At 39.4% G+C, this 19,073-nt stretch overlaps 1 protein-coding gene across 1 annotated transcript in view; it reads right to left on the minus strand.

Annotated features, from left to right (window-relative positions):
* CCDC68 (coiled-coil domain containing 68) overlaps positions 1 to 18,812 on the minus strand; it is a 41,657-nt gene extending 22,845 nt beyond the window's left edge. The window contains exons 1-6 of the mRNA XM_004379245.2: positions 18,717 to 18,812; positions 15,384 to 15,521; positions 14,212 to 14,298; positions 9,070 to 9,210; positions 8,114 to 8,239; positions 5,805 to 5,933 (exon numbers count right to left, since the gene is read on the minus strand). Coding sequence (XP_004379302.1) covers positions 5,805 to 5,933; positions 8,114 to 8,239; positions 9,070 to 9,210; positions 14,212 to 14,298; positions 15,384 to 15,500 — 600 coding nt within the window. The 5' untranslated portion in view covers positions 15,501 to 15,521; positions 18,717 to 18,812. The remainder of the gene's footprint in view (positions 1 to 5,804; positions 5,934 to 8,113; positions 8,240 to 9,069; positions 9,211 to 14,211; positions 14,299 to 15,383; positions 15,522 to 18,716) is intronic.
* Between the last annotated feature and the right edge of the window lie 261 nt (positions 18,813 to 19,073).

Genomic DNA, 19,073 nt, shown 5'->3' on the forward strand with positions numbered 1-19,073 from the left:
GGATAATACTGTCTATATTGAAATGTTGGGGTGATTGGAGTTAATATATGTGAAAGGCCTGCTAGCTTCCTTGGCACATAGAAGGCCCTCAATATAGAATAATTTGAAGATAAAAAATACTTCATAGTTTACATGCTTTTCTCTTTAATTAGACTAACTTTTGAATTCCCCTGTAGCATTCTTACCATACATAGAAATTGTCCCTATGCAGCATTAATTGTCTTCAAATTATTTCCAAGGGATCACAAGATAGGCCTTACAAGGTGATTTTGGATCATCAAAGGAACACAACACAAATAATATATTTTGAATTTGTAGGGGAAAATGGTGTTTAACAGACATTCTCCTCATGGACTCACTCTGTATTAATGAATCTGCATAACCAGGTTCAAGGAGACCAGATATCTGGGCAAGTAAATTTCTACCTTGGCCAGATCTCAAGCATCTAGTTTGGGTTCTTAATGCCTTCTGTTTGACAATACAGAAAATTACTACTGTACCAACTGGTATTTCTCAGAGACAATATCTTCCAGAAAGGATAAAAGAGTTGACAGCACCACCCAGTGGCCAGTCCACTGTTCCCACTCAAGATTGCCCTGCCCTATCAATCAGAGTATTGGAGCCCTGGTGGCGCAGTGGTTAAGAGCCTGGCTGTTAACCAAAAGGTCAGCAGTTTCAACCCACCAGCCACTCCTTGGAAACCCTGTGGGGCAGCTCTACTCTGTCCTATAGGGTCTCTGTGAGTCGGAATCCACTTGATGGCAATGGGTTATTGATCAGAGTGGGCACCAATTTAAATCATTAGCAAATATTAGCATCTAAACAGTTTAGGAAGCAAGGATATCATTTTTTATCCTGCATCTGAGAAGATCAGGGCATAGTGGAAAGGGCTGTGGACTAGTAACTGGAGAACTGTGAAACAGCTTCTTGTTCACACTGTCTTCACCTATGCAAAGATAATGAGGAACTAGGTGGTCCTGAAAGCTCCTTTGAGCTCTAAAACTCTAGCAGAGCTACATCAATGACACCAAACCAAATACTATGATGCATGTGAATTTCTGTTCCTGCTAGCAAAAGGAACATATGCCATATTAAAATGCCCTTATTGGGCGTTTTTGCTGGCTTATCACTGTATTTATGGAATTCGTTCTCACTGCATTCCTGATTAAAGTGGGACAGATGGTGAAGGGTTTAAGTAATGTCTTCATTACCAGACCTCATACCACTAATGGCTATTTACTAGAGCAGTGGCTTGTTCAAACGAGTAGAAAATGAATCCTTCTCCAGGGAGAACCCGCTACCAAGGCAGCATTTATCAACCTTTGTTGTGTTTGTTCAGTTCTAATTTTCATTTCCTGTTTAAACTCATGTCTTCTGATGATGAATGCTAAATTCTCAGTACTCCCCTCATTCTCATACACACTCCCCACCTGAGAAGCCCTTCCTCAGAGCCTGTCTTCTCAGGGCCTCCCTAAACTAAGAAAATGTTGCCAACCCTTGTTTTTGTTTTTGTTTTTTTTTAATATAGTTTTAATTAATTTCTTGTTTGCTTTACAAATATAAGATTCTTTATGCCAAATATTTTTTTAAATTCCTGTACGTTGCTCCTGCACCCCATCCCCACCTACCTCCACCTCCCAGAGACTCCAATAGCAATCCCCTCAGAAAGTCACTGAAGGTTGCTGCATGTCCTTGCTGAGCTATGGGCATCCTCTCCACCTACTCCCTAAGCTCACAGAGCTCCTACAGACAGACCACACTTATGGGCCAATATCAAGGCAGGACTTCTCCAAAAATGTAGTATCAGTATCTTAGCCACTCGCCCTCAATCTGGGGTATACTCCCCTAACTTCAACAGGGTTTTCAGCCTCCCTAAATGGTCCCTGGAGCCCTGGTGGTACAGTGGTTAGGCGTTTGGCTGCTAACCGAAAGGTCTACAGTTCAAATCCACCAGCCGCTACTTGGAAACCCGATGGGGCAGTTCTACTCTGTCCTATAGGGTCTCTATGAGTCTGAATTGACTCAGCGGCAATAGGTTTTCGGTTAAAGGCCCCCTAGGAGAATGAAAGAAGGGAAACCTGGAAAGTTCCTTGAGCCCCACACTATCCAGATATACTACATTGTAATCTTCACAAGAAGAGAAACTACGTCTGGTTCATTCACAAATGCAGACCCACCCCTAGCTCTGCCTGGCACATGGTAGGTGCTCAGATATTTTTTGAATAAACAGTTGAGTGACTATACACCAGAACTCTGGGGTGAGCTCACATCTAGCACGGATTTCCTGCAGTTGCTAAGAAATAGAAATTATTTTCCACTGTTCTTTTGTTTGGTTTGGTCCCTGGGTACAAATGGTTAAGCACTTGGTTACTAAGTGAAGGTTGGCGGTTCAAACCCACCCAGAGGCCCCTCTGACAAAGGCCTGGCGACCTGCTGAAAGGTCACAGTCATGAAAACCCTTAGGAGCGTAGTTCTACTTTGCAACACATAGGGTCGCCATGAGTGGGAATAGACTCAACAGCAACTGGTATTTTTTGTTGTTTTTGTTCTTTTGTTAATTTTCAGGGACTGACAGGTAGCCTCTAAACACCTGGCGGTCACAGGTCTAAACTTAAATTTCAAGCTTGTTCATCAGGTTGTTTGGTTATACAGCCCTACTTGCATTCCAGACTTGTCTTTCCTAAATGCCAACATTCTTAGTACTATTTTATTGGTTTATTCAACTCTATTACAGAATGAAATATTCTAACACTACAAAGTATTCATCTAAATATAACAGTTTGTCCAAAAATGCATAATTATGAAGTAATGTCATGCCTAGATAACCAACTGCTTGGGACACTCTAGCCCAGTTATACTGTGCTAAAGCCCAACACACAGTGACCCACCACACGAGACACATAGGCAGCTGTGTACATTACTATTGTTATATCCAGTTAAGATTTGGCTTATTTAATTTTTTGTGACTTTCTTGTAGAACCTTCATTAAGATAACAAATTCAGCCCAATTCAGAGTTATAAAACATTAAATTCTTGGGAAATGTTTTGAAACTAAAGTTCTTTTGGTAACATGGTGCGATTGATTGCTTTTGTGTGGCCTTTGTAACCATGGTCTTGTAACTCCCACCCAAACGATTGGGTGGGGCCATGCAGATAAGATAATTGTGGCCCACCAAGGGGATTCGTCACTTTTGCCACCCTGCTGGGCTTGAAATGAGCCATCCCAGAGGCGAGAGAGAGAAGATTCCACCCCAACTAGGAAGAACAGCCAGAAGCCAGCATGTCCTTTGGACCCAGGATCCCTGTGCTGAGAAGCTCCTGGAACAATGAAACAGAGAGAGAGAGAGAGCTGTACCACTGATGGCAAGGAGAAGCAGCAGCATTGACGCGACAGCAGAGACTGCAAGAAGCAGTAGCAGAGAAGCGCTGGCAAGAGAGACCAGCAGGAGAGACTGTGCAGTAGGCTTCCTGGCTCACAGAGAGAGAAAGCTGAGTGCCTTTGGGCAGAGGCTGAGGGCCAGGGAGAGGTGCCTGAGAGCATGGCTGGGAAGAGGTTGTCTTCATGGAAGAACTATATCCTGAGTGTTCCTGAACCTGAATTGTAACTGTTATTTCCCTAATAGACCCCATAATCGTGAGTATTGTCTATGAGTTCAGTGTGGCCATTGCAATGAATTATCGAACCCAGAAGAGAAGTACAGAGTGCTGTGGGAGGGACGGTTGGTGATGGCAGAGAGAGGAGGAATGTCTGACCTCCACCTCACAGGAATCAGCCTTGGGCTGTTGATCTTGATTCTCCTTCCCCCTTGAGAAGTTAGAGGAGGTCAGGTGTGCTCCCTATGCCATTTTTACAGGTAAGAAATCTGAATATTGAAATCTGATGTTTTTGAAGTGACATTTCCAAAACAGCGTTAACCAAGGCAGTGTCATGAAACAAATTAAGGCTGAGAAGAACAGAGGCAAGTTGGGGAATCAATACAATAAATAGAAAAGTGGATCGATTGGGCAACATTGGCTAGAAGTCAAAGCCTGTATTCTTATCTACCTTACTCAGTTTTGGAGATGCCAGTTTTCTATTTGTTTGGTTTGCTGTTAAAAAGTAGTGTTTCTTGATTTGTCTGAATTCCAGATTCTAAGATGTGCATAATTAAATGTATGTGCTCACCTTTTGTATACATTTGGTGTGCTTGCTATTTAAAGGAACACTGCATGAAACTTTCTGTAAGAATGTTTGTTATATTATTACTCTTCCTTAAATTATCTCTTTTGAAAGTTCCAGTTTCCATATAATAGCTTTCCTTTTTTATTTTGTGAAAATATACACAGCAAAGGATATACCATTTCAACAAAATTCTACATGTACAATTCAATGACATTGTTTACTTTCTTCAAGTTGTATAACCATTCTTGCTATCTCTTTCCAAATTATTCCACCACCGCTACCTTGTCACTGCCCGCTAAGCTTCTCATCTAACCTTTGGAGATGCTGTTGTAAATTTGATCCCACAGAGAAAAATCTTTGAAAGAGCACAACGCTCAAGGCAGACATACTTTACTAATTAAGCTAAACTGCTGTTTGATTCAAAGTGGACTTCTGCACTCCTTCAGCAGCAAGAGAGAAAGAAGAAAACAAGATACAAGGAAAAGATCAGTCCAGAGAACTAACAGACCACAATTACTACGGCCTCCACCAGACTGAGTCCAGTACAACTAGATGGTGCCCAACTACCACCACCGACTGCTCTGACTGGGATCACAACAGAAGGTCCCAGACAGAGCTGGAGAAAGATGTAGAACAAAACTCTAACTCACAGAAAAAGACCAGACTTACTGGCCTGACAGAGATTGGGGAAACCTTGAAAGTATGGCTCCCAGACACCCTTTTAGCTCAGTAATGAAGTCACTCCCGAGGTTCACCCTTCAGCCAAAGATTAGACAGCCCCATAAAACAAAACGAGACTAATGGGGCAGAACAGTCCAGGGACAAGGACTAGAAGGCAAGAGGGGACAGGAAAGCTGGTAACAGGGAACCCAAGGTTGAGAAGGGAGAGTGTTGACATGTCGTGAGGTTGTTAACCATTGTCATGAAACAATATGTGTACTAACTGTTTAATGAGAAACTGTTTGTTCTGTAAACCTTCATCTAAAGTACAATAAAAAGAAAATTAAATTAAAAAAAAAAACAAAAACAAAAAACAAAGTGGACTTCTGGGAAAACTTTTGGTTTGAGTTTTAAGGTTTAAAGATTACCTCAGGGCAATAGTTTTGGGTATTAATCCAGCCTCACTGGTTCCAGAAGGTCTGGATTTCTTAATGCAAACTACATCTCTCCTGGAGCAGCCATAAATTTTTACAAACCTGTAAGTGGACCTGAATGGCCAAAAATGGATACTTTGCTAACCCTAATACATAAAAATGCTTTGATTATCAGGATTCACTCTATTATTAGGAGTAGGTGGACTTGGGAATCTCTTCCATTGTTTCCATTCACGGTCTCACTGAGTTCTCTTTCTAAAAGATACGTTTACTAAAAAGTGGGAGGATGTGACAGACAAAGAAATGAATGCAATATTTGGTGAGAGATAAATCAATAACTATAGGATGGATCTTATTAAATGTTTAGGTGAAGAAACTAACATTACTGAGTAACTCCTAAAACCAAGTATTATGAAGGGTACTTTCACTTAATGTTTTTTCTCTTTTTTTCATTTAATTTACTGTCCTATTCATTTTAATGTTAATTTTCTTTAATTCTCACACGAACTCTGTCAGGAAGGAATCTGTTTAATTCTCTAGCAGCTCACCTTTTCCATTTGCTGTACAAGGTTCTCCAATTTTGTGATTCGGTTGTGTTTTTCTTCAAGCTTTTCAGCAACTTGATTCAAATTTTCAACATGTTGTTTCAACTTCTGCTCGTATTCAAGCTTGTTAGCCTTTGGTCAGAAAAACAGTTGTCAAATTCTTGTTTTTAATAAACTATACAAGTGTTACCTCCTTCTATAATTTTCTGACTAACCAAAAAATTCATAATTCACAGTTGTTCAGGATTACCCTTTGGAATTCAGTGTTTTCTTCAAAATAAACCTGATAAAATATAAGAATGCTAGATCAATAGCTAAATTAATAATGTGTAAATATTAGTCCTAGAATATGTACATTTGTAGCCATAATGCATACTAACTGAACTAGTATAAGGAAGAGAAATATTAATTTAAGAAAAGCAAAGCTTTTCACTTTTTTGCAATACAACTTATCTAGAACAAAAATAAAATCTTTGTTCTACTAAAAAAAAAAAGGCATCTTTTTGATCAGGAAGTGTCATAAAAGCAGAATAATTCTCACCACTGTATCATGGGTTATTTCAAAGCAGGGCTTTGAACCAGTTCATTCCGTTTCGACCCCCTGATGAGAATTTGCATTTCCACCCCAGATACACTGAATCAGAATCTATATTTTAACAAGCACATAAGAATCACCTGGGGAATCTTGTTAAAATGCAGACTCTGATGCAGTGTGTCTCGGGTGGAAATGCAAATGCTCAGCATGGGGTCAAACTGAAACGAACCAGTTTGAAGCCCTGGTTCTAAGCATATAGCAAGACTTGAGCTGATAGATCATAGAAGAGAGGCCTCCCTCTGGCAGTCCATGGCCACATTTAGGAGTGTTTCCACTGACTATTCTATAGAGTGTGCATGCATATATGTGCATACACACAAGTGTGTGTATTGAATAGAACTCTCAATATCACAGTTTTAAAAAAAAAAGTATCTTGCTTCCCTTGACAACACCAGGTGGGCATTCCTTCCAGGCAGCTCTGGCTGGGGCTGAGCCTTCTTTGAAAGGACTCCCATTCCCCCGAGCCCCACGCTCACACAGTGTACTTCCAGTCCTCAAATGCCAGCTCACTTCACTCAGTCAGTCTTTATCTGCATCCTGCATGCATGCAAGTGTGCAGTAATCATCTCCATGGCCAGAAGCATGAGAGGATGTCACCTACTCGCTGGATTTCCTACTGTGCTCTCCTGGGGACCTTCCTAGAGCCAGAGCTGGCAGAACTGCAGGTGCCCACTCAGCAAAAATTAGCTTCCCTCCTAACTCTTTTGTATTTTGAGTTTCAACAAAAACACACAAACACATTTTCCCTCCAGTCCTAGAATATATTTTTCAGCTTAAAAACCAACAAAATATACGTGTGTGTGTGTGCGTGTTTGTATATGTCTTTATATATTTTTAAATATATTTTAATATATTTAATACTAAAAAAAAAAAGAAAGCACTAAACCCGTTGCCATCAAGTTGATTCCATTTCCCAGCAACCCTATAGGACAGAGTAGAACTGCCTCATAGGATTTCCGAGGAGTGGCTGGTAGATTCAAACTGCCGACCTTTTGGTTAGCAGATATAGCTCTTAACCACTGCGCGACCAGGGCTCCTTTTATTTAGTAGACATTTATTTATATTTATATATATTTATATTTTAAATCTAAAGAATGAAAACCATTTGCCCGAACCAATTCTCTTTCATTTTAGGGACAAGAAAACCCAAGTCCGGAGAGGCAGAATGACTCAGCCTGGGTCATTTCATTAGTCAGAGGCAGTACCAGAAGAGAAGTTACTTGTCAGTTTCACTGAGGCCAGCCCTGACTTCCAAGCAGGGTGGCACTGCCTTCCTCCCACCTACGTGCTCTGCAGGGGCTCTGAGCAGAGTAGCAACCCAGCAGTTTAGCTCCATCTGAACACCGGGCTAAGGAGGCCTGGTGGCACAATGGTCAAGCACTTGGCTGCTAACCAAGAGGTTGGTGGTTTAAACCCACCAACTGCTCCATGGAAGAAAGATGTGGCAATCTGCTTCCATAAAGATTACAGCCTTGGAAACTCTATGGGGCAGTTCTACTCTGTCCTATAGGCTCAATAGGAGTCACAATCAAATTGAAGGCAACAGGTTTGGACACTAGGCTAAGTAAGGCTGGGGGACAAAAGACATACACCCTCCCCTCTCTTGAGCTTGCCAAGTAACTTGCCCACTGCTTGTCTCACATCTAATTCCTCTGAAAAGAGGGACTTGAATGAATAGGGGCTTTAGTTTTCTAACAGACAAGCTCTAGCTCAGTACCTGGAGTGAGTGTGCACTGTCCTCGTGCTTTTTTCTAACTTCTTCAGACTGTCGTTGATAGTTTTCAAACAATCTCTGTGCCACGTTTCTCAGAGCCGCTGCTCCAGCTTCTCTGGAGGCGTCCAGCTAGGGAAAAAAGGTCACCATGCATGTTGTGACATTTACAGTAAAAAGCATTAAAGGCAGAACAGTTTGATGGGCAATTAAAAACACCGAGGTTGTAACTGTACCATTTGCACCATCACAGACAATGGATAGGAGAAAAAACACTTATCTGGTATGAAGAAACAAAGTCAGAAACCCCTGTTTAGTGAGAGTGGCAACGCAGACAGATTGGCACTGGCCAGGCCAGTCTAGAGTCCAAAGGTATCAATGCTCTCCAGTTACAGACAACACCCTTCAGAGAACTCCACAACATCCTGCCAGCTTATCACACTTATTGGCAAACATTTTATCACTGATGTTCACAACAGTACTAAAAGGCGAATTTTCCTGAAAGAGAAGTGGGCCAAGGTTGGGGTATAAAGGACAGTAAAGCTAAAGTGTCATGAATCTTCCAAGGATTTAACCTGAGGAAATAATCAAAGACAAATGCCAAGACTTACCTGCCAAGATATTCCCTGCAGTACTGCATATAAAATACACAAAAAAGGAAAACAGAAAATATCCAGCCATAGCAGATAAACAAATAATGAGACATTTGACTATGAATGCTGCAGTTTATATTCATTAAATATGGAAACACTTTTGTAAGGCTTTTTTAAACATAAAAGTAGTCTCCAAAACAAAACAGTGAAATGTAAAAATGCTCTTCTATGTATAAGAGCATTTGTGTGATCTGTGTGTGTGTATGTGTGTATGTCCCTCTACTTTCCAGATCCAAGAATGCTAACAATCTATTCTATTGGCTCAAAAGCTCAGTATGCAAAATTAGAAGTTTCTCGTCATGATCATACCTTGATTTTCAATACTTCATTCTCTTTGTTCATTTCTAAGAGCTGTAAATCTTTTCCTCTCATCCTTTCCATAAGCTGATCCAAACTGCAACAAGAGGGCTCCATTTCAGATTCAGAGTCATTTTGCATGTTTTGACGGTGCTGAAATGAATAAACACAAAAATAATACACTTGACTATAACTTTCCTCTACAATTAGCCTGTGTTGCATACATCGAGAATTCAGGGCAGCACAAAGAAAATAAAACTTAAATCTTAATCCAGTCAAGGAGGAATTGAAGCAACTTGCCTCTATATTTGCTCAAATTTGAACAGATTCTTAAATTAAAAAGAGGTAGAGCTATATCTTTTATATCTGCCATAGTCCCTGGGAATTGACTCGATGGTATATAACAACAATATTCCCTATAATTTCAAATATACCATTAAGCCTTTCTGACACATAAAACACATTGCCATTGAGTCAATTTTGACTCGTAGCCACCCTATAGGACAGAGTAGAACTGCCCAATAGGGTTTCCAAGGAGCAGCTGGTGGATTCAGACTGCCTACCTTTTGGTTAGCAGCCAAGCTCTTAACCACTGTGCCACCAGGGCTCTAAGCCCATCTTAGGGGATAAATAATATCCACAAGGCCAGAATTTTTTTTACCTAAATTGCAGACATAAATATATTTTGGTTGCACTGCATTACAGAATAATATAATCAGACCTAATAGTTACCGTACATAATATTCAATTGTCCGTGGTACTTCCTCACAATCATCTCTTATTAAATTTCCCATCAGAGATGTCAGAACTGAGTGTTACCGCCAGTGCAACTTCAGCTTACGTAAACTCTCATTCATTGAAAATACACTGGCAGCATAAAATAAATCTCATCTGGAATCATGAACTTTTAAAGTTGAAAAGAAATTAGAAACTGTCTAGCTTAACCCAAACAATTTTACAGATATGGAAACTGAGCACCAGAGTCCAAGTTCACACACAAGGGAGGGGCAGAGCTCCTGACACGGTGCCTTGCTCCTCCATCTTGTGCTCTTTCTATACTTTCAATTTACTTCAAGACAGACTTAGGGATTATTCTACAATTATGCATACCCTACAATTATAATAAAAACTTCTATTTGTTGAGTACCTATTATGTGCCAGGTAATCTTTTAGATGTTTCCTATATATTCCTTTCTCTGAACAAGCAAAACACTGTAAGGCAATATGCTCATAACACAGATGAGGACATGGATGATCAGAGAGTTTAACTGGACCAAGGTCATACTGAAAATAACTGCCAGAACCAGAATTAGAATCCAGGGTTGTTTACAACAAAGTCTGTGTTCTTTCCACTACCATATGCTGACTACATTTATAGAAATGAAAAAAAGAAAGAAAAGAACATAAGGCATATAAACATACTCATCATAACTCTACCAGGTTTTTGTTTTTTATAGTCTAGCCCCTAGTGTATACGCTCACTCTCCTTACAAATGGAATAGGAATTATTATCTTTTTTTTATTTATAATTGATGGAAAGACTCTCATAGAAGGAAGATAATTGGAAGAGTGGATGGCTCCAAAGATCAGAAGTCAGTGTTTCCCAAAATTTAATGTACATATGAATCACGTGGTGACAGATCTTGGTAAAATGCAGATTCTGAGTAGATATGGGTAGGGCCCCAAAGGCTGCATTTATAAACAACATCCTGGTGATATGGATGCTGCTGGGGCTGCAGACCACACTTTGAGTGGCAAGGCCCTAGATCGTTATTGCTAAATCCCTACGGGGACAGTGCCATGATACTGAGGGGGAAGGGGATAATATTTTGATGCTCGATTGCTCTGTTGACTTTCCATGGCTGGAAATGGCTGAGGCAGATGCACTGGCAACACAAATCACCTCCACTCCTAAGAAGCTACTACCCTCATGGTCACCAGCATCCTCCACTTTGTTCTACCCAATGATCAATTTTCAGTCCTCAATTTACTTGGCCCATTCATAGCGTTTGATAGAGTGGTCCCTCCCACATTTCTGAAATTCTTTCCTCAGTGTCTGCCGAGACTCCAATCTCTCTTGTTCTTCCTCCTACAACACTGACTGCTCTGCTCAGCCTCCTGTGCTGGTTCTTCTTCCAAAAATCTAAACGCTGGAAACCCCACCACTCAGTCCTTAGAGAGAATCTCCTCTCATTTCTATCCACATTTACTTGCTGTGATGGATAAGACTGTGTGTCAACTTGGCTGAGTCAGTGTTTATACGTATGTGATCACTCCCATGACTGAATATACTGTGAGTAGCCAATCAGATGGAAGGGAGTTTCCTTGGGGGTGTGACCTCCATCTGAATATAAGCAGATGTTCTGGCTGTTTGCTGTCTCTGGATCCTGCAACTGCCTCCTCTCATTTCACCTCCAGTTCTTGGGACTTGAGCTGTTAGCTTATCTGCCGAACTTGAGATTCGTCGATCTTCACAGCCTGTGAGCGGAGCCCTGCTCTCTGACCTGCCGATCTTGGGTTTGCCAGCCCCTGCAGCTACATGAATCAGGAGAAACCTTGTGGTCTTGCCTGCTGATCTGGGAATTCATCAACCTTCACAGCCTGTGAGCGGGAGCCCTGCTCTCCGACCTGTCGATCTTGGGCTCGCCAGCTTCTGTGGCTCCGTGAATTGGGAGAGTCTTCTACCCTGATCCATGGACTTGGGACGTTCTAGCCTCTACAATTGAGTGAGCTGTTTTCTTGATATAAATCTCTCTATATATATATTTACATGCTTTATTGGTTTTGCTTCTCTAGAGAACCCAGCCTAAGACTTTTGGTACCGCGGAATCATGACCTAGCCAAGTTGACAGATATTTTTCAGGGACACAGTTCAATCCATGACACTCCACCCTTTGGTCCCCCAAAATTCATGTCCTTGCCACATGTAAAACATATTCACTCCATTATATCATAAAAAAGTCTTAAATCAACTCCAAGTCCAAAATCCAAAAATTCTTCTTCATCTATGAAATCTAGAATACAAGTTTTCTGCTTCCAAAGGTACAATGACAGAACAGGTACAAGCTAGACATTTCCATTATAAATAGGAGAAATTGGAGGAGAAGAAGGGATAACAGGCACGAAAGAAATCAGCAGAACATATTACATTAGCCCTTAAGGCTTTGAAAACAATTTTCTGTTCTCTGAGACAATTTACACAATAGCCCTATCCTCCAGACTCTAAATATTGGCCACAGTCTCTGGATTCTGAATGGAGGCCCCTTGACCCTGGGCTTCAGCTCCGCCTTCCAGGCCCACTGGGATGGCAACTCTGCTCCCTTGGCTTTAGGTACACCATTCTCCTAGTGCATCGGAGTGAAAACTCTACCCTTAGAAACACCAGAGGCCATGGCTCCACCCTTTGAAACCCCTGAGGTCATGGCCATACCTTTTGAGATGGAAGCAGCTCAGCTTCTTGTGTTCCTTGTCTCTTCAGCTTCTGCTTTCTGTGGCATCTCAGCCCTCGGGCCTCCCACCCCCATCTGCCCTGCTGGGGCAAGTGTTCCAAAGCTCAGTAGCTCCACTGATAAGTACCCAGAGGCACCACACTCCGCCAGGAAGCCTCCTGCACACAGGCACTCAGCTCCCTTGTTCTGTGGGTCAGCAAGTCCAAACTTAGGTGTCAGCTCCAAGGGAATGCTTTCTCTGTCATCTCTGGAGAAAGGTCTGTGGCATCAATCTTCCCTTGGTCTGGGAGCTTGTCTTGCACAGGAACCTCAGGTCCAAAGGACGTGCTCTGCTCCCGGCACTGCTTTCTTGGTGGTATGAGGTTCCCATGTGTCTCTGCTCACTTCTCTCTTCTATATCTCAGAATAGACTGGCTCAAGACACTATCCAATCTTGTAGAAGTCACCAGTATAATCTCATCATAGTGATAGAGTTTACAACACATAAGGAAATCACATCAGATTACACAACTATGCAATACTGGGAATCATGACTTAGCCAAGTTGACAGATATTTTGGGGGGACACAATTCAATCCATAACACTTGTTTAGTGATCTCCTCTGTTTGAGGACTTCAGACTCCATCTGTAACTCCCAAAGTTTCTACCCTGTAGCCTGGACTTTCTAGAACAGAACCCTTTCTTTAACTCTAGAACCATGGATCCAGCTACCCATTAGAAACCTCCACTTGGAGTTCTAACCAACTTCTCAACATAGTCCAAACTGAATTTTTTATCTTCCCCATCATTCCCATATTTAACCTTTCCTCTAGTTTTAGAACACTTAATTTAAGAAAATAATTGGAGTTGCCTGTGTTACCTTGGGAGGCTGAGGGTGATAAAGGAGTACTGTTTCTGTGCTGCATCTCATGCTCTGGTGTACTTTGTATCCACACTGTAGAGTGGATAACACTGCACTTGGCTCAGAGAAGGTTTAGCCTGGCATGATCCAGAGAAAGCCACGCACAGATTGCTCATCCATAAGCATATAAGGCCGGCCTTGGGGTAGGGGTGGAGAGTGGTACATTTAAGCTTATTGACTGACAAGGTCCTCACTTATTAAGACCTAACAGCTTCAACTGTGTACCCACTGGTGTGGCCCAGCTGAGCCTAAAAGACTATATTTCTGTCTGTCATTGAAAGATGTTGATGCCATGCATCCTGGCTGGGCCAACATCTTCCCATATACTTCAGATAAGTAAACCAGTTATTGTCAAGTTGCCTCCAACTCATGATGATCCCATTTGTGTCAGAGTAGAGCTGTGCTCCATAGAGTTTTCAACAGCTGATTTTTTGGAAGTAGATCACCATGTTTTATTTATTTAGTTAGCTGTTTGTTTTGTTTTTTTCTGAGGTGCTTCTGGGTAGACTCAAACCTCCATGCTAATGGTTAGTAGCCATGCACATTAACCATTTGCACAACACAGAGACTCCTTAGATAAGTAAACCCTGTTTAAAATACTCAAGTGTGGTCTGGTCATTCCAATCTGATCCTACTGATGAGATCTGTGGTTAAACATTTCACACATCCAGCCATCATCAGCTAAAATTTTAAAGAATAACTTGATAGTCACCAAAAAAAAAGAAGAGAAGTTAAATAAAGTCTATACAGTTTTAAGTTTCTTTCTGAAGGAATAAAAGTAGTAAAGCTTGATGAATTCATTACCTTTGCATCTAGTATGTTATTTGTATTGTTACGTCCTATTTCATCTTTAAACAGTTGATTTCGGACCTTTTCCAGAGTAGTTCGAATCTGGAAGAAAAAGAAATTTTTTTTCAAAGGAATGTAATGTCAAAAGCTTTTTTCCCTATAGTAACTGCTACCTGATTTATCTGGTAATTGCCATCAGTCTAACTTCCATTTAGGCTAATATTGTCTACATTGCAAAATAACAAGCATTTGATCTTTATAACTTTTTCTCAGTCAAACATAAAATATGATAATATTATACTACAAATATACTATAAAATAATTACTGCTTAGTAATTACTATATAATACTATTTAGTTCTATTTTTTCTGTATAGTAATTTAGTACTTATTTACTATTTAGTAATTGGTATAAAAGAATTACTACCTAATAATTACTAAAAAATAATTACTATCTAGTAATTACTACAGAATAATTACTACAAGGAGACAATACAAATTTATGTATAAAATATAGGCTCCATGTCTTGGTGAGCTATGGAACTGAGACACTCAAAGATGAATTAATTAATTCATCTGAACAAGTTACCAACTACTCATGTCAGAATTTTTCCATCTGTTCTAAGAAACAATTAAAAGAATATATACCATTGTCAGCCATTATCATCTTGGATTCTCATAAGATTTCGCATTTTTTAATCAAGCAACCTGTCACATGTATTCATTGGCAGTACCTACCCTGAACTGTGAAAAGGAACAACGTAACAAGAGACACAAATGCAGCAGGAAGTGTAAACATCTACTTGGGAACACAGTATCAATGCTCATGAAACAACCAGGAAAGGACATAAAACAGCAGGAAATCCAGTGGTGAATAGTGTGGCACAAATTAAGTGCTGATAGGTGTTCTGAACCCTCCTGGCCCCAGGATTCAATTTTACTGAGTGAAGAGCATCATTTTATTCCAGGTGTAGGAACAGAAGTCCTCAAGAGAAATTACTAAACATGTATCCCAAGAGAATTTACCAAATTTGTATCTCAATTTCAGCTATAAAGACCATCCTTTGTCAAAGGAAGTTTGTTCTTCCTCACACGTGCTATTAAAGATGGAAACAAAGTCCACCAATCCATATTAGAATTTGTTCTTAAAAGTCATATCATGCTACATGATTTCTAGCATCCACGTACCTTTTTCACATATTCTGTCTCTTCAATAATGTGAGCCGACGTTGACTCATACGAGGCAGAATTATCTTCTTTCCTGCCCTTTGAAGAAACTTCTGTGGTCACTGTTACTGTTGTCATTGTGGAGTAGTCGAATTCTGGCTTTAGGAAAACATAAATCAGTTAAGCAACACTGACTTCTTTGATTATCTGATTACATGATTCATAAACTGAAAGAAGTTCTGTATTACCACTGTGATCAATATAGTAGAAAAGACTGTAAATCATTGACTTCTGCAGCTATATATAAATCCAGGAATATAAAAGTAACACCATCTGAATCAGTGAATAAAATTTTTAAAATGAAATAAACTTAAAAGGAAAATGTGAAATTTCTCTTTTTTATTTCACCTCATATTAGACTGTAAAACCTCAAGGGCAGGGATCATGTCTTAGTCATCTTTGTATCTCTACTACTTGGGACACTAAAGTGCTTAATAAATGGCTGTGGAAGAAAACAATCTAACAAAATTACACACACACATACATATATGTACTTTGCTTTATACTTTACACAGCCCTTTAATATACTTCATTTTCTTTAATTCACAAATAGCCTGTAAAGGCTATTTATTAAAGAAATATTTGTAGTAGGAAAGGCTGGAAAGAAAACCTAAATACTCACAAAAAGAGGACTGACTGAATAAACTCTCTACTTCCGTGGAGTCATCTCTAGGACATGTTACTCAGTGAAAAGCATGGTGCAGAAAATAATACAGAGTATCATATTTCATATAAGAAGGAGGGAAATACCAAAGGAAGAGGAAATTTTGTGTTTTATAGTTTTGACTGGGGCCATGTAAATATTTTACCTAATTATAAAACAATAAGAAAAAAAAATCTTCTAAAATAAAAAAAGAAACAAATGAACCTAACTGTATGTGAAGTTGTTGCCAAAACCACATAAATTATCTTTAAAATATCTTAAAAACAACTTAAAAATTATCTTAAAATATCTTAAAAACAACTTTAAAATTCATACTAGGGACTGTTTATCCCTGATGTGTGCTATCCTAAGAATAAAAAGAGTTGAAAAAAAAAGTCAAACTATATTTAATAACTATATTAGTGGAAATATTGATATTGCTATTTTGAAACTATTGTGTGTGTGTGTGTGTGTGTGTGTGTGTGTGTGTGTGTGTGTGTGTGTGAGGATAATGTAATTATGTTAACATCATTAGGAAACAAGATTTTCAGCATAAAAAAAATGCAAATATAGAACCAAAGATGCTAGGTAAAAGCTCTACATCTACACTGGAATTACCATCATAAAATAATGATTTTTTTCCTTTAAAAAATGTATATTCTAGCTCTATCCACTAGAAACCCTGGTGGTGTAGTGGTTCAGAACTACAGCTGCTAACCAAAAAGTCAGCAGTTCAAATCCACTAGGCACTCCTTGGAAACCCTATGGGGCAGTTCTACCCTGTCCAATAGGGTCACTATGAGTTGGAATTGACTTGACAGCAACAAGTTTTTTAATCTACTAGAAAAATCTAGAAATAATAACAAGCCAGTAGTAATTTGAACTCTTAGCATCCAGACTGTGGTCTCTATAATACCATTTCCTACTAAAAAGAAACTAGGACTTCTAGGAAAATTGGCTGATTCAGGTCTAGGGCAAGAAATGTACAAGGTAAGCCTGGGATATCCTGTCATATCAAAAAGCAAGAAAGTAATCAAATCTTACTGCAATAAGACACAGAAGCCAACCTGAAGAAGAATGTGATGAATTGACACATGAAAAAATTTAAATCCTTGAAATTTATGATGCAGGAGAAATACCACCATCACCAACACCACCAACCACCACCCTCGTTGTTCACCTTTAGAAGTCGAAAAGGCACCAACTCACTGGGAGAAGTCACGATTATTACAAAACTGGCAAATAAAAGGAATAAACAAATACTCAGCATGGCTTTATTGCATGAAATGTATTTTATGGCAACCAAATTGTTGATGAGGGTAAGTTTTCTATAAAAATTCAATTAATAAATTTAGAAGAATTGATAGAAAACCTACATTTTGCAACCCCTTATGAGGTAATATACTTAACCAAGAACCATGAACTAATGATAAAACATTAGGTGAAAGTTAATGAGGACTACATTAACCTGAAAGATCCCTCTAATCGATCTTAACATACAGAGACAACCAGACATTATGTCCTTTAAATGTAATACAATAAGAAATATAAAGCACCACCTATGAAATATGCTTCCAAAAAAAATGAACCTGAATCTAATCAAGGCTCTATATCTAATTATAGCAAATATGAGAAAGAAAAGAAGACGTTCAATGACTCTACAAGGGTAAAGACCGTAATCAGCCAAATCCAGAATATGCAAAATTCTACAGGACAAACACCTAGTTTCTTCCACAAATTAACTGTATGAAGAAAGACGAAGAGGCAAGAGCGGGAAGTGCTACGCATTAAGAGACTTAAGAAGGAGGCGTGGTGGTGCGGTAGTCAAACGCTCAGCTGATAACCGAAAGGTCGAGGGTTTGAACCTACCAGCTGCTCCACCAGAAAAAGATGTGGCAGTCTGCTTCAGTAAATATTATAGCCTAGAAAACCCTATGGGGTAGTTCTACTGTGTCCTGTAGGTTCACGATGAGTCAGAATCAACTCGATGGCAATGGATTTTTTTTGTTGTTGTTGTTGTTTGGTAAGAGATTTGAGAAACACATGACCAAATGCAATATCTGAATCTTGATTGGTTCCTGATTCAAACAAACCAACTACATAAAGGCATTTTGGGGACAACTGGGGAAATCTGAACACTGCCTAGATATTAGATGTTATTAAAGAATTACTGCACTTTTGTTGGAACCCTGGTGGCATAGAGGTTAAGAGCTTGGCTGCTAACCAAAAGGTCAGCAGTTCGAATCCATCAGCTCATCTTTGGAAACCTATGGGGCAGTTCTACATGTGGTAATGGAATTATGGTACTGTTTTATAAAGATCTTATCTGTTAGTGATACATACTGAAATATTTGAAGGTGAAATTATACTACATTTGGATTTGCTTTAAAATACTCTGGTAGGGAGGAAAAATGGAGTGGGGATAAAGATGAAAGAGTTTGGCAAAATGGATAATTATTGAAGCAGGTTGATGGGCCCGGGGGTTCATTATATTACTCTCTTTTCTTTTTGTTTGAAACTTTCCATAATAAATAGTAAAGAACTATGAATAAATAAATAAATAAAATGAATAAATGTCCCTGTGAGGTAGGATTATTAACCCCATTTTATTGATAAGGAAGTCAAAACTGTCATTGCTGATGTTAACTTACCCAAGATCACAATAAAACTAACCAAGATTCAACGCAAACCTTGGTCTTTTTGACACCAAGTTCAGGGCTATTTCCATCACATCAAGGCTCACCTCCCTAGAGAGAAAGAGCAACAACAAAAATATATAAAATTTAGTAAGGACCTATACTGTTTAAACACACAAAGAACTTCCATATTTGTTGGCACCACTTTGAAACAAGATAGCTTCTGGGGATACCACAAAGCCCTGCATTTCCTTTAATCTTGAATAAAAACGACAGAGCACGCCAAGAAATTTTCCATTTTGTTATAAATCCTCTTAGATGGTCACCATGGCTTCTATTTGTTTTGTACAAAGTTGATTTGGCAGCGGCAAT

This window comes from Trichechus manatus, unplaced genomic scaffold (assembly GCF_000243295.1).
Source record: "Trichechus manatus latirostris isolate Lorelei unplaced genomic scaffold, TriManLat1.0 scaffold00063, whole genome shotgun sequence".
Lineage (NCBI taxonomy): Eukaryota > Metazoa > Chordata > Mammalia > Sirenia > Trichechidae > Trichechus > Trichechus manatus.